General features: G+C 33.2%; 1 protein-coding gene across 5 annotated transcripts in view; it reads left to right on the top strand.

The window, feature by feature from the left end:
- KCNMA1 (potassium calcium-activated channel subfamily M alpha 1) overlaps nt 1–17123 on the top strand; it is a 431920-nt gene that overhangs the window by 321366 nt on the left and 93431 nt on the right. For all 5 annotated transcript variants that reach the window (XM_042863223.1, XM_042863224.1, XM_042863220.1 and 2 more), the window contains 2 exons: nt 8856–8942; nt 11747–11823. In XM_042863223.1, coding sequence (XP_042719157.1) covers nt 8856–8942; nt 11747–11823 — 164 coding nt within the window. The remainder of the gene's footprint in view (nt 1–8855; nt 8943–11746; nt 11824–17123) is intronic.

A 17123-nucleotide genomic window follows, 5' to 3' on the forward strand; every position in this document is an offset into this window, starting at 1 on the left:
AAAAATCTGGTAATTCTGACTTTGATCTGAATTTTGTTTTCTCTGTCAAAAGTGACATTTGTAAGTGTTACAGTAAATCTGGAGTTACATATACGACAAAATAATATTTTTATTGCCACCAATTACCTAAACCTTTGAGGGCAATTGTTTCTCCTCCAAGGAGAATCAATTCTATTATTTGAGCTCATGCCATGATTCCTGAGGTTTTGAAAGTATATTCCTTTATAAATGCCTATATAAAACCTATGTGGGACACTTGACACAGAAATCAATTATTGCAACTACTAATGACAGTATTTCCATGGCCTATACTTGATTTTGCTTGATTCCTTCCTGTGGGGTAAGTGATATATGAGGTGGTGTGTGTGATACTGGATTTTACTTTTGTCCACGTTATGTTAATTAAGAAATTGATTATTTTTTTTTCACAACAGATTTTTTTAATGTTTCCAGCTCATCTGGGCTTATCTTAAAATAAATACTTTTCCATTAGATTACTAAATTCTGCATTTGCTAATATAAAGTAAATGTAACGTAAAAATATTTTTCCTAAAAGTTTAATCTAAATTTTGTAGGGGAAAAAAAAAAAAAAAAAGAAGAATGCATTAGTAACAGCAGTAGTACGTTAATATATTTTGTGATTACAATATTTGGAAAATACTTGGTTTCCTTTGGCTCTCTCTGACAACTATTGCCCAACTTTAGGTTGTCATTACTTTGCATGTCATTTAGTTACATAAGTGCTAATATTGCAGTCTTTTTCAATAATAACAGATAACTCATGGCTTTCATATCATTATTTGAACTAACTTCAATGGAAGTTGGTTTGAGTTCTTAATCACAAAGTGATGCAGAAGGTCCCACAAAAAGTAAAACAGTGTGATCCAATCATATATTTCCTGTTACTCAAGTCCACAGAGGTAAAAGTTCACAGTGAATTAGTTTGGTAGAAAAGAAATTGCATTAAGCTATACTAATGAAGGGATGTTAACAGTTGGATTTTACAAACATATATAACGGAAAGAAAGCAGGTAAACTAAGTAGTCATATCATTTTATTGACCATGATCCACAGTAGTAACTTCTGACTTTAGTAAGCAGTGATAATTTTATACTCACTCTTTGGAGAATCGAACTGCTACCTGCAGGATAATTTTACTGTTCTACTTGTCCCTGTGTTCTTCAACACGTGTTGAGTACATATTTCTGGCTTTTATGCACTGGAGCCTCTTAATCTAATCAGAAATGTAATATAACAAACCTTTTTCTCACTTACGTTTATTTATATTTCCTTGCATTCTTAAATGATGAAGAATTAAGATAAAAAGTAGGATAACATGGTTTACAAGTGAAAATGGTCTTTGAACGTGATAAATTTATCATTTACCAATTATTTTTGTTGATTGTCTTTGGACATACTTTACCCTACTTCACATCTTCATTTCTTCATTGATAATCCATAAATGTGAAGAGAAAATTAATTATGATAACATTCATTCTATCAGGAGGGTGATCAACAGGAGATATGTACTCGTATATTTTATGATTACAGTTTGGATTCATATTTTTAAAAAATACTGAGAAATTTACATAGTTCACAACAATAATTATTATAAATAAAAGACTGCAATAGTATCAAGGTGGTACCTTTGTAGAAAAAGCTATTTTCTGCTACAGCTGAAGTAGGTATAGGATGAGAGAAGTTTCAAATCATTCCTTCTGCCAACTCAATGAGAAGATCTTACACCACTTTGATTTTTGTGACTAGTTTTAAGGCATAATATTAATATAATATTATACATATATAATACGTATAGTATATTGAGGTAAACTATATATCTGATTAGTCTCATCTGCTTTCATCACTTTGCAATGACTGCTAAAGCAACCACAAAGTGAATTGTGAAATGTGTGCAGCTCTCACAAGTGGTAATTTTAAGGTCATTATATACTTTCTAATTCCCTGTTAAAATATTCACCTCAGTGTTAAGAAAAACATCGCACTATCATTTTGAGCGGGTGACAGAATTTTCACTATTTTAGTATCTTCTTTAAGTTCTTTAAAAGTTTTTTCACTTTTGAAGTTATGACGTTTTTGTTTTATTTTTTTTCAGCCAGTCTCCTTGATTCTGGCTTTCTAAAAATTTATGCTAATTCTACCATAGGGAATTTGAGATCAGTAGTCATTTCAAATCATCAGAAATCTATCCAAGTCAATATTAGTATGCCAGCTAGCACTAGCTGAGCTTCCTGCTCAATTTTTTTTCATTTTTTCCTACAATTCCTATTAAAGCTACAGAAAGATGTATTAGATTGTTCATTGTAAACAAGTTATGATTTTAAAAGATTGCTTAAAATCAGAATGTGAAAGTGCTCTGAAGTAAAATGAGCTTTGCAAGCCCTGATACAAGGAATGTATTCTTAGATACGATAAATATGGAGTCAAATAATAGCCAAAATATGGCCTAATTTTTATTTATACAATTGTTTCTCATCAGGGTACTTAAAAGATTAATTATAGCTATACTTAAATTTATTTAGATCTACATTTATATCATTAATAATATTTGAATTACTGCTCAGTTATCACAGAAACCTTTCAATGTACAAAATGTGACTGACTTTAGAGGGTTTCTGACCAGCTACTGAGGTCTGCACTTTAGTTGTTCCATATCACAGTATGAGACATTCCTCCATCATTAATATTATAACTTCCTTCATCTCTGCAAGTATTATAGTCATTGTTATTAAGAAAAAGCATTTTGTTAGTAAATTGTTTATATACCTGGTGAAGGCCAAATACTTTAAATAATGTTCTTAGTTCATTTACTGGAAGGTTTTATTTCACCTGTAGGAAAATATGCTGAAGGAATATGGGGAACATCAACCTGAGTGTGTCCTAGCAGAGTTTACTCAATGGATAGCAAAAAATATCAATTTTAAATGCAGATGTTCAAACTCCTCGTCTAAAATTCCTTTTAGTGATATTTTTTGCTTCATTTTTCCTTGTCTTTTTTTTCCACATAAGCAAGAAGGAAAACCTAACCTGGATTCTTCCCTTTTGCACCTTCTGTTTACTCCTTTTGTTAAATTTTCTCTTTGTCGGTCCATATATTTGTCCTCATTCTCAGCAGAAAAACCTTTGAGCCTTTGAGACTTTTATATAAAGGTTTTTTTTGCTTTTGCTTTGATGTCAGTTGATTTCCTATCAAAGTGTTTGATTTGCAATTTTTTTCTTGTCGTTTGCAGAAGCCGAAAGCGGTATGCCCTCTTCGTTACCTTTCCTTCCAACCTCAATCCTACCTCCACTCCTTCTAACTTCAGGACTAATTCCTTGCCAAGAACACAGGAAGATAACAACTTTGTCTATCTTTCTCTGTATATGCACACATATATATACATATATATATTCATCTGTCTATGTGTGTATATATATATATATCTATATGTGTGTATATTTATATATGAGCCCCCAATCTCAAAAAGGAGACAGGAATAGCATTTTGTCTCTCTGTTGGTTCTTGTGACTCATGCACTAACTTCTTTGCAGGAAATATAAAATACGACAGTATGTGTTTTAGGCTTTTTGTCCCCTTAAGGAATCACTGGTGTATTAGACTGCTACATTTGAAAAATAGACTTTACTGTTAACCCCTCCTGTTGTCTTTTTTTCATTTGTACTGTATCATGACGATGTAGTTTTCGTCTTTACCAGCCCTTGTGCTGACAATCGTCTCCATATTCATAAGTTCATTGATGTCCTTCTTCCCCTAGTCTTCCTTCAAAACACGTCTGAGAGTACAGTGGTTCATTTTCTCTTGTAGTCTCACCTTCCATTAACAACAACCTAATGCCTGATTCTTTGCATTTTGAGCCCAGTTAATCGTAATACAGTACTCATTAAATTTGTTGTACTGTTCCAGTGAAAGTACCATGGATATTTTGTGCTGTACATCACATTCATTTTAATGACATTTATTAAGACTATTTATGAATATATTACTCAATTTTTTTCTAAGATTTTTTTTGGGGGTATGGCATGTGTATCATTTTCTTTTACTACACCATGCTGAGAGTCCTTCTCTATTCAACATTCTATCGTGCTGCTACTGGTTTTAATGGAATCAAGAAGGCATGCTTTTCCATATCTTCTCATCTCCTCTCCTCCTTCTCTTCTCATCTTTTTTTCCATCACTCCCATTTGTTTTTCTAATTGCTTAGAGCAATCTGTTGGTTTTGCTTTTCAGAGACCCATTCTCATTTTTCAGACATTTTAATTTCTTTCATCATATTCCCTAAAGTTTACTTTCCACGTCTGTTTTGTTGCGTGTGCTGTGTGTTATGTTTAATTTTTAGTCTTATTCTCCTGTGGTTTCTAAGTAGATGTGTGAAAAGAGAGGTGGCTTCCTGTCAGTTTGGCATTATTGATATGATCCAACTGCAGAGAAGTTACTGCAACACTTAGCATCTTCAAGGATCTGCAGTTGTTGCACCTCTACTTCGCTTCTTGCTTTTAAGTATATATTATCTTGTGGTTAAGGCATGTGAACGCTGGCATGATGAACAATATGAAGAAGTATTGTACAAAGTAAAGTTGCTTGCTCCCAGAATAAACTGTATTGTGCTGCTTCATTGTATTGATAATAAATCACTTCTGGAACCAGAAGGAATAACTTAATTATTTAAATTATACTGAACTTACCAGCACCATTGAACAATTTTGGATTATGCCCCAGTAAAAACACCTTACATCCATGATGTAGTAGACACTATTGTGAAGGACTTAACTCCTGGGAGCAACCTTTTTTTGTATGCTTGTAGTAATTAAAGTTAATATACTGTAGCATGTAATGTGCCGTGTCTTTTGCCTTGTATGCTTTTTAGTGTCTTACTGGATTTTTCTGTGTAGAACAATATGAATCTGAATTAATGTCAATGATAGAGCCCAGAAGAAAGAAGCAATACTCACGAGTTACATGCAGTGTGAAGCTGGTATGCACACAACTCCCACTATGGGATTTGTGCACCTACCCTCACACTCCACATAGAATCATTCACAGAAAATACACATCACCTAAGGCTAATTTTGTAATTTTAAGTCTGTAGTGTGAATAACATGGCATAGTTTAAAAGGCCATTAGGCTAATAATGGTACATTTCATCTGGGCGTGGCATGGAACAAGAAAAATAGCTGTCTTTATTTAACAGTGTGATAGCTTTATTCAGTAATATCAAATAGTCTTGTTTTAGTTACTCTATTAACAACAGTGAGTCATTATTTATATTTCTGAATTTAATATATGATATTTTTACTATATTAGTCATGTGGGGAATGGTACAGTACATCTACCACAAGGTTTAAAAATAAGTTTTTACAGATTTTGTCATTTCTTTAGTCAAAATTTTGCCATTTTTGTTTCATTTAATTCAACAATTGATTTTTTTCTTTTCCTTTTTCCTTTTTTTCTTTTTCCTTTTTTTTTCTCTTTTCTTTTTTCTTTTCTCTTTTTTTTTTTTTTCTTTTTTCCTTTTTTTAAGATAAAAATAGCATTTAAAAGGGTATCTGCAAATCAGAAAAAAAAAACAACAAGGAAATGCCACTCAATCAGACAGGTTTCCTTGATGAAGGGATTAGTTGTTCAATTGATCCCTGATGCTGGCATTCATCTCACCTATCTTTATCAGTGTAGACCTAATTAATTCCTTTTAGTTATTCAGACTTCAGTTCTTGAAAGCAGCTTCTATTCTAAAACAGATGAGGTGAATCCCATTCTCAGTGCTGTCTAAATTGTTATCCTGAAAGTAAGAACAAAAAGAGCAGTAAATAGCAGCAAGTTGCTGACAAGGGAAATTCCCAGTCTTGATAATATATAAAAATGAGTCATTACTTTGTCATGTACTTATCTCCACAACTAGGGGAATATATATCTGTGCACATTTTCATGAACTGCTTTAAGAGATATATGCATCTCTAAATAACTGAAGAATGCATTCTTCTTGGTAGGCTTTAAAGCCTGTTTTATTTTTATTTGTTCCTTTTCCCCTCTATGATTAAGTCTTTTAATTCAAAACATTTCGCTTACTGTACATATTACTGTGTTTATCAGAGCATAACTTTAATTATGTTTCAACTATGACACCCCAGTTCTAGAAATAATTCAATTGCTGCTTTAATAAGCAGCATATTTAATAAATCCATATATACTCAGTAGAAATTGCTCATGACTGTGATCTGGTTAAATACCAGTGTGTGCCTATAAAACAAAAGTATTTGGAGCCTTTCTTGTAGTTCATTGTCAGTACAGCAATGGAGCAAATTAATTTTTAATTTTGACCAAAGTCTTTGATGCTTGGGTCATACTGCATTAGCTGCAATCACATCTATATTTTGTGGCTATAAATACAATGTATTTGTGAAAAAAGCTATGAATGACATAAAAGATCTGACAAAAAAAGTCTATACTGACCCACTGAATTGATTTCATGTGTCTCAGGAAACTTCGAGATCCAATAGCATGTTCACACTACATTTGCAACTTAAATCACTTCTGTTTTAAGATTATGTTCACTGCCTTTTAAAAGACCTGCTTATTACCTTGTCAAGCTTGAAGTTCTGGAAGTTCTGTCTATGTAAAGAAATGTGTTCATCTGTTTTCACTGAAAAGCTGTAATTAATGTCTTTACAATTAAGGGCAAAGAATGAAAGACGGGGATAAAAGAAGTGTTAGTCTGACAGAGCAGTAGTCACTGATACTTAAGAAATGTAGTCAAACCTAACTGCATTGTAAATGTTTGCATATTTTAGAAGGAACAGCTTACTAGAAACAAATGAGACTAGCTTCTGTAGACTTCTTACAGCTAAATTATCATCAAAATGACAATAAAAATAAGGACACAGGAAGGAGCAAAGGCTTGAGACATAACGGCAGGTAAATTTAAGAAGATGGAATATTTTGGCAGAACAACTTCAGATTGTTATTAGCAAAAAGATTGCCTCCTGGTTTTACCTGGGCTCATGGCTTTATATGTCGGCAATTCTTTTTTTTTTTTTTTTTTTTTTTTTTCCTAGTAGTGTCCAAGTAGAGCACATTTAAGCACATCTAATCTGCCTTAATGGCAGCCTGCTAAGCTGTCCCTGGAACAGCCAGAAAGCTTTGACTTGGTACATTGACTCAAGTGACAAAACTTTGTCCAAGAAATCTAAATTTTCCAATATATTTGTGACTTCACTGACTTATTTCATTTGAACAAATGATTTTTTGTTTTAGTTTTGTTTGATTGTTCTGTTTTACTTTGTTTTCTGTCAGCTTTATTTCATTTTAAAAGCTGGGAAATTGCATTTAAAAAACAAAACAAAACATTAAATAAATGTTTTGTTTTGCAAGCAAAACCAGTAAGCCCAATAAACTAAGAAATGAAAAAGATGTGAACTTCAGCTGTGCAATCTTAATGCATATTCACTTACCTGTATGCATTATACGTAGACATCATTTAAATCATCACATTTTATTTTTTGCAATACTACTGAAATGTGCTGCGGAGCTGCTTTTTGCGGTGATGCACTCAAATTTTCTTTAGTTCTCTGCTTTTAAACTATTGCTAAGTTTGAAACTGTGAATGAAGGAAGAGGAAGGATATCTGAGTAAACACTTTATTTTAGAACTGGTTTCTGTTCCTGCCATAGGAAAACTGTGTGACAATTTAAACAAAACTTTTTACAGGTGATCTCTGAATACTTTGGGAACCAATCACTGAGCATTTCTACTTGCAGCAGAAGTCCCAAGAAACTGTATAAAGAGATATGCAATGCTAAATATTAATAAAAATAAGTTGTAGGCATCCTAAATAAATAAATATTTTGCCTCATACTGACTCAATTGAGTCATTAGTAATTCATCTATAAAATGGAGTAACACTTTATCTTACTGTGATTTTCAAAGACCAAGTTTAAAAAAATGCAAACTGTTTTAATTTTATCAAGTCAAAGCTTAGTTACATTACACAATAGCAAAAGGTATTGGAAAATATATCTCTGTGTGCATGGATATATAGCTTTGTACTTTGCAAATTACCTTAGCTAATATCTAGAGTTAAATCTTCAAGAAAATAAAAATATTTAATAAAGAGATATAGAATATCTCACTTCTTGATAGCAGTTCATAATTTCCTTTATCATATTTAATTGAGGTTATTTTGTCAGTGCGGTTGGGTTATTTTTGTGCTTCTTTTGTTCCATGCCTACATAGCAGTGTTTAAAATTTTTTTAAATTCATTTTATGTTTTTTCAGCTATCGTGACTGGTTGTCTTGTACCATTCCCCTTGAGTGTATGTGTGCATTTATTATTTTGAACAATAACATATTATGTCCAGATTGGGGTCCCATTAACATTCCGTATCACTGGAAATTGGCAAAAATTTGCATAAAAGGGTTTATCTTCATGAGTGGCTTCTTTGTATTGTTATTGAGTGGTGGTTGGTTGTTCTTTTCACCATATCTTGAATTGACAGAGCAAGAGATCTAAAAACTCAGCTTCACACATCATGTTTCTGAGAGGCTTTGTTGATTTTGTATAATCCATACTTAATGCAAAAACATAAGAATACATATGTAAACAGTTAATGTGATTCTGGGAGAAGGCATGTGAATGTCTCAAAGTAAAGTTTTCGTAAAAATGATGGCATGTAAAAACTGTAATTTGGTTGCAAATTGCAAGGAAAAATGGCTTAAAATTTCCTTGCAGCCTTTCATAACTAGTGGGTCCCCTATAGTAGAATAAAATAAAGCTAGTTTTGAACATTACGTTAAAAGTAATTAAAATTTATCATTTTGTTTTTGCTTTTGTTTCACTGAGCAGTATATTAATCAATCCTGGAAACCATGTCAAGATTCAAGAAGGTACCTTAGGATTCTTCATTGCAAGTGATGCCAAAGAAGTAAAAAGGTAATTCGTATATTTCTATCTTTAAATTTAAACATACAGTATTTAATTTTTTTTCCTTTAGTTGTAAAAACATTCACTGATTTTCACTGTATTATGGTGAAAGGTATTCACGGAAAACTGAGTTAAGAAACTAATGAAATTACCTTTCCCTGAGATCATGCGTATAAATTTCTTAACTATAATTTTAAATGTCAAGGAAATAAAATGATTTTACAAGTATGTGAAGAAAATAAGAGGTTATTTTTCAGAATTTTACTAGAAAATGTAACATACTGATCTATTTTTTTTCTATAAATTAATTAGTGAAATTGCTCTGGGATAAATCTGGGTTGACAGTTTTGTCCAAGTTTAAGGTTTGAAATAGTTCTTATTTGTATGCAATCTATTAAATACTTGATTTGAGCAAACTGGTGTATTTATTTGCTAACTGCATTAGCAAATTAATATTTATGACCTTTTAATTTTTCTTTACTGTAACTATATATTCTATGTCCCCATAAAAATAAACACAAATAAAACCGTTTGAAATATATTGCAACCATTAAGGACAGCTTCACTGGTTCACTGTAGCTCGATGTACTATAGTTGCATTAGATTGATGAGAGTTTTATGTTTTTGTATTTAGTGCCAAACATATTTATTCTGGTTTGTTAGGATATAAAATGCTTGGACGGAATAAAATAGCAATGTGAGAAAGTAGTGTTTGAAATAAATAATTCTTTTATGTCCCTTGAATTAATAATAATAATAAAAATATATAAATGATGACATTTACTTAGTCCTAAACTTATGTGAAAAGTAATATTTAAGTAATGCATGTTTGTTATAAGTGTATAAAGAATGTCAAAACATCACAATCATGAAATTGCTGAGAATTTGAAAGATATTTTTGTTGAAACAGTTAATACAGTTTTTGTGTAGCCAAAGCACAAATAAGAGCACAGTAGTACTTCTCTCATATGTCTAGCACTGACTTCAGAATATTTGCAACCAATATTGTGTCAGATACAATGCCTTTCAGCATACAGTTTTTTCTTCTCTTTTGCTTTCATCCATTTGAATACAGTCTTCGCACCCCTGTGATGTTGGTAGTTTTTCATTTTATAGAGCGTTTTACAATCTCCTATGAAATTATTTCAGACTTATTTCACATAAATTACCTGACATATAATTTATTTCACCAGTTGACTGCTAGTAATGTGGTTAGAAAGAATTTGCCTATCATTCGTCTATCATGTTTTATCTAATAACATGCTAAGATGGAATTCCCAGTTCTGCCTGACTTTTTGCAGAAAATTTTGTTTAGAACCTTGCCACATTCTGTTACTGTTCTATGCAAAGCAAGTCATTATCAGATATGCTTCAACTAACAAAACCAATTATGAAAAGTGTTGACTACACTCTTTTGAGCTGTGAATCACTCAGAAAGAATGTTCTGAAGGTGAGGTCTTGGAGAAGAAAAGAAAGTGAAAAGGATAATAAGTATAATATGATGAAAACAAGTAAGTCAAATGCCTGAAATTCAAATTATCATCAATTTTTAAAATATGCTAATGGCTAAATTTCAGGTATAGAATGATAGCTTACAGTGAATTTCTATTGAGATGCATGCAAAGGGAGAAGGTTGGAAAAGATATGTATGGAACTACCACATCTTGATTAGGATATGTACCAGCATTTCAGCAAGTTAAAAACTATGTTTTCTTTTTTATGCCAGCAGGAATACTGGTGAACTATAACTGTTTTGCTACAGGCCACCTATGTGATACTTGTGAAATATGTCACAATAGCCTTATGCAACATATTGAATTGACAGGCACAATTAAACTAATCTGAGAGCAGTCAGATGCATGTTTATTAACTGGAATTTTATTTTGATATTTATGCAAAGTCAAATGTTTACTCTTTTCCCTTTACTTGGTTCTCTTTGTGTTTCAGCTATTGGTGAGTGTGTTAATACAATAGTGGATGTTAATAAACAAGAATATCACATGGTAACCTAGATGGTTCAACTTTGTAATTACATGCTTTTCTTAGAAACGTTCATTTCTTATCTGTTCAAAAAGAGTACGATTCTGCTCTAACACCAAATATAAAAGACAAAAATTAGTCTGAAGCAAGACTATATCTGCTCTTTCATTTATATATTCCTATATAAACTTTTTTTGTAGGTTTTGTAATTTGTAATTTGTAATTTTTTGTAGGTTTTCTCTTTTTTGGGGGGAGAGGGGGTAGGGGGATGGGTTGGAGGGGGATAAAGCATACATCTGACATATTGTCACATCAATCACTTTACAATCTTTAATTTTAACTAAGATGCTTTCCAACTTGTGACCGGGCTGAAAAACTGGACCAGGGTGCTAGATGATGTTTCCAAAAGAAAATATCTGGTATATCTGATAGGAACAGATAATTCATTAAATATGTATATACATAAATATGTATATACAATTTATATATATAATATATATATATATACACACACACGCATTCTTGGCAAAATTCATTGGGTGCTCCATTTTTCTAAGATGAAAGACAACTGCAAGGATACACATAATTATCATCTGTTCTCCCAATTACATTTCAAGTATATTAAAAGAAACACTAATTTGGAGTCTTATGTTTGAATGTCATGGTCTTGAAGCAAATATTTCCTACTTTAAATATCTAAATAGTTTCAAAGATTAAAGGAAATTAGCACTGGCATGTTTCATTAATGTGATACTGCCACAAGAAGAAATGTGGGACTAATTTCATTTGTATGTATTAAGAAATATGTCAGTTTTTCCATTCTGTCTCTTCAGGGCATTTTTTTACTGCAAGGCCTGCCATGATGACATCACAGATCCCAAAAGGATAAAAAAGTGTGGCTGCAAACGGCGTAAGTAATATTTCTATCACTCCCTTCTCTTTCTCATTAACTATTTAGTCTTGAAGAACAATTGTACACTCAGTTACATGTTTCACACACTGGTGAAGAAAAGTTAAAAAGTAAATTCATGGCAATATAAGTGCAATTTACATTTTGTAATTGTTCTTATTAAATTTCATACCATTTACACGTGTTTCTTCATAAAAAAATCTATTAGGGTCCAAAGCTAACAAAACTTAAACAGTCCATCTACCTAGATATAATTACGGAAGTTTCTGAGTTAAAAATGAGCTAACAGTGAAATTCTGCTCTCATGCTGAAATCCAGTAATTCCAATATTTTTCCGTAAAGAGCTTTTGTTTTCCTTGCTGAATACTATTCTGTACGAGAAGATCATAGAATCATAGAATGGGGTGGGTTGGAAAGGACCACACTGACCATCTAGTTTCAACCCCCCTGCTATTTGCAGGGTCGCCAACCACTAAACCAGGCTGCCCGGAGCCACATGCAGCTTTGCCTTGTGTGCCTCCAGGGATAGGGCATTCACAACCTCCTTGGGCAACCTGTTCCAGTGCATCACCACACTCTGTGCAAAGCACTTCCTCCTAATATCTAACCTAAACCGTAACTATTGAACTAAGCTATTACTGAAATAAATCATCAGTTCCTGGAGAAAGGGATTGTCTGGAAAAAATTAAAGATTGGTGCCTTTAACATATTCTTTCAATAGAAAAAATATCCATAGCTGAAATGCTAGCATTTGGTTTATTTGCATTCGTAGGTCTGCTGTTTAAATTCTTTGGAAAATTGTGTGTAAAGAACTAATTGAGTTTGGAAATTGAGTTCAGATTTTGCATCTCAACTTTTATAAATCTATAGAAATTATTATTTCATTTAGATACTCTTTTTGAAGATATTTTGCAGGAACTGTGATAACCACATTTTAGACATAGTTGTGCTTGATTTGTAATATTGAAATCAAAAGGATTTAGAGATCAGTCTCTCAATGGGTGCACAAATATTTATGTGCATTCCATTCCATTCCATCTTGCTATGGAGAAGCTGTCATTACAAACTGACTAGGTAAATTGAAACATCTCAAAAGAGTTTGATAAAACCTGTCCCACCAGTACTTTTAAGAGGAAAAAAATCTGCCATATTTATTCATTCAGTGAGCTTATTCGTAGCATCATCATTTTACTGTTTTGGAAGAAGCCAATAAGGCTTCTAAGCTGGACCTTATCTAAAATTAAGGAACAGCTGAAATGGATGAATTCTATGGATTAAAAAAAAAAAAAAAAAAAAAAAAAAAAAAAGGCATATGTCATGAGTTTTTAAGAAGCTCCTCTAAAAAAAACAAAACAAAACAAACAAATAACCCCCCCAAAAAACGAACCAAACCACAGAACTGTTAAACAAAGTAGTGTAATTGAGAGAAAGCAGCTGAGGCCTTAATGGAAAATGGAAATTTCTTCCCAGTAGTTTCAAGGAGAGTAAAGCACATGGAAAGCATGCCTGATGTGGAAGGAATGTATGTATTTCCTAACATATTGGAAAAAAAATTGCCTAATATATTGTTCAAGAACAGTTTATCCATGTGAGAATGTGATCTTTGAACTGCTGCCAAAGCCAATGAGACTGCTGAGCAAGTTCTGGTAAAGCAAGTTTCAGATGCCGCAGGGTGACAGTAACTTCAAAAGCCAATTGCTTTTTTATTCCCCCCCCCCCAATTTACACAACACTTAAGAAGGAATATGTTACCTGTTCAATTCTTAACAAACAAACAAAAAAATAACATTTAATTGTATGCTCTTCTCTACTCCTTCACATTGCGTATGCTTTTCAAATGTGCTGTTTCAAAGAGAAAAATCTGAAAATTTGGTGTTTAATGGGAGATGTTGCAAGAAGGTAGGAATCAGGAATTCGTGGTATACAGGGCAAAAGCATGAACAGTAACATAACCTCGGTACTAGGAAATCAGGGAGAAAATGGGGCATCCTGTGACCCTGCCAGGACAATAGATGCATTACCAACTGCAGGGCCATGGAGAGGTGACAGTGAGAACTTCTATGTAAGGCAGTGTGGAATGTCCCAAAAGGGACAGTTGGTCCAACAGATGGAGATACTGCTCAGATGTAGAAACAAAATGACGGATTTACTGAGGCTGAGGAAGGAGACTGTCAGAGCTGCTGCAGTGAGGACTAAGCACTAAGGAGAGAATCCTCTCAGTAAGGTGAAAAAGAAACAAAAGACAGCAAAATACTGGTTTTCCCTTTAATCGTCTCTCCTTTTTTTCCCATCTGACCTCCCCACCTCTACCACCACACATGCATATGGTTAGAGGCACTATAATAGTGAACAGCTTCCGCTTAACACAGGTTTCACAACTATTGAGAGTAATGCAGTTTCTTTGCTTTTAAAGTTCTGTCAGTCAGCAAATAAATAAATAAATAGATGAAAAATTTCAGCAGTATTTTGTAATTTTGGATCACTAATTCCAGTGACAGTCTCAAGATCCCTTTTATGGGACTGGGTATATGTTTTTAAAAGGTAAGTCTTAAGGTAAAGACCATTATTCACATTAAATGCCTTAGTTTTAGCTTATAAATCACCACTTTTGAAAATCTTGTGTTATCCATCTGCAAATTACACAAACGTTTGGGTCTTAAACTGCAAGCTAACCATAACAAAACATACACTAATAAATACTTTCTCCATTGAATTAGGAAACTGTCAACTGAACCATCAACAGTTAACAACTTGATTTTTTAAGACAACAAAAATTATGATATGGAAATATGTGGTCCTATATAGGTATATATGTTTTAATTAGCGAGCAGCATAGCACTTTGTGACAGATGAATGTGGAAAACATGTAAGATGAAATGAAGGGGGCTGCTAGTAAATATTGACACTTTCAGGTGAATTGAATGTGGAAGATTATCTTTCTTTAAATTGAAATCTTACTTATTGTAGTTTTAAATAATGTAGCTTCCTGTGACACTGGAAGACCACATTTTTAGTAATACATCTGAGTTTGCACATCATTTTAGAACTATCTGTACATTCTGATACTGTTGGGGTCTAAACGTGAGTTTGACCTACATAGCTATTTGTCCAAACCTGTTAGGCCTAATATTAATAATTCAGAGAAGTTCAGTACATTTCTATGAGGCCACGGATAATTAATGTAACCTTGCTTTCCTTTCGCAGTTTCTGCCACCCTTCTTTCTCCTTACGTATCCCACTCCCTGAATAACATATGAATGCTGATGTCATGTCCAGATAAATGTTTGTGTGGAAATTTTATTCACAGATTGTTAACATGTTTTTTGAATGCTTTCAATCTTATTCCTATGTCATTTAACTGTAGATTTTTCAGCAAGGGGCCAAATACATGTATAAATTTATATAAAATGCAGCCATGTTGGGATGAAATCTCTGAACTGGATGACCTACTCCTCCTGTTTCTTTCATTCTGTGCAACAACTGTGGTCTAATTCTGTATATATTTTTTCCAGTGACAGTGCTTGCTGTGAACAATGGGGGTTGAACCCCAGAAAGGACATATCATGTGTACATTGATGTGTTTGAAGGAATTTCTTATACTCTATGATAATTGACAAACTTTTGATTTATTTTTCCTCTTGCTGCCTTGGAACACGGCCCCTACTATATTTTAACTGCACACTGATAGTGATCTATTGTGAGTAAAAATGGGTTCCCTGTAGCCCAGAGTACGGTCCAACCTGTCTTTCTCTAGCAGAAAAGTATTTTTGTTTAGTATTTGGTTATTTTCTTTATTTATGTTGCATGTAGCAGTGACGTCATACCCACAAGTTTCTCATCGTTTCCACCCACGGAGATTAGGGTGACGTTGAAGAAAATACAGCAGTTTTCCCCTCTTCCACTTTTTGCTCCTTTTTTCCACAACTTTGTCTTTTATCCCTATTTGAAAGGGAGATCTTGGCAGTGACATTTCTGAGAAATGATCCTAGAGATATTTCATGAGTTTTCAGAGCTATTGGTTAGGCTGGGATAATTAGCACTATAGCATTGTTTGCCTGATTAAGCCAAATTCATTGACAGATCTGTGTTCAGGTTTTTTTTTGTACTTGGTTTCCATTGCTTAGCTGACACAAGGGACAGAACAGCACTCTTCTACTGTCCTTATTTAACTCCTTTCTCCCCACTGTCAAAAACAAAGGTGTGGGGGGGGGAGAAAGCTGGACAATGAATTAAATATGTGTTTTACTTTGAATATGTTAGGATACAACTTTCATCAATAGCAAACAAGCTACAGTGATCATTTTCCCCAACTATAACAGTTTTGCTTGTTATGAAAATAATTACATGGGTAGAGCCAGACTGTCTTTTCAGGACCTAAGCTGTAAAATTTTACATTGTTACTATTATATATAGAATATGAAGTTTATAGACCATTTCACATCAATCTAAATCTGACCACTTCAAAGTGCTCAGAATCTGTGGAGGCTCTCACCAGCCACTTATGTACAGCCAAGATAATTTAAATAAACATTAAAAAAAGCATTTTGGACATGGAAAGAGTTAAACTTTCTAGAAAGGCAACTATTAAAAATATACTGGTTGTATTGCAGTTTTAGAATAATAGGATTTGTTCTTTCAAACAGCAGGAGGGATCAAGCATTTCACAGATGCAATAAAGCATTCACTACTGCATCAGATTGAGGCTGGTAGCTATACCATACAACTGCAGCTATTCTAAATAAGTGAAACTATGAGACTTTTCACCATTTCGCTAGACATTATGAATTTATTTTCTTATAACACTTCAGATCTGAATCCAGACTGTGATATTTTTTCACCTCTCAGCTCTGCACACCATAGAATCTTGCAAAGAATCCAGAAAAATTTGATACTCCTGGAGTTGCATGATATATTGTCAGCCATCTTGTAATTATGGTGGCCTGTATGATAGTTAGCATTATTTTGTTCTTTTTTGTTTGCTTTGATGTCATTGCTACAGTAAAGGAATGAGATCTCTCCCCTCCTCACACTGTAGTAGAAATTATTTATACACAGAACAGAAATTTCTCAAAAAAGTTATTACCTGCCAGTAGAATGACACAGCAGAAAGCTGGGAAACACACACACACACACACACAAACACACAAAAACAAACAAACAAACAAACAAACAAAAACCCCAACAGATTATCAAGGCAGGACAGCAGAGTAAGAGTTTACAAATCAGAAAGAAACTAATTTATTTGAATGAATGAGTCTGTAGATGTAAAGGCAAAACACTGGAAGTAATTTGGATGCAAT

Source organism: Lagopus leucura, unplaced genomic scaffold (genome assembly GCF_019238085.1).
Source record: "Lagopus leucura isolate 7727_CA_CO unplaced genomic scaffold, USGS_WTPT01 Super-Scaffold_739, whole genome shotgun sequence".
Taxonomy (NCBI): Eukaryota; Metazoa; Chordata; class Aves; order Galliformes; family Phasianidae; genus Lagopus; species Lagopus leucura.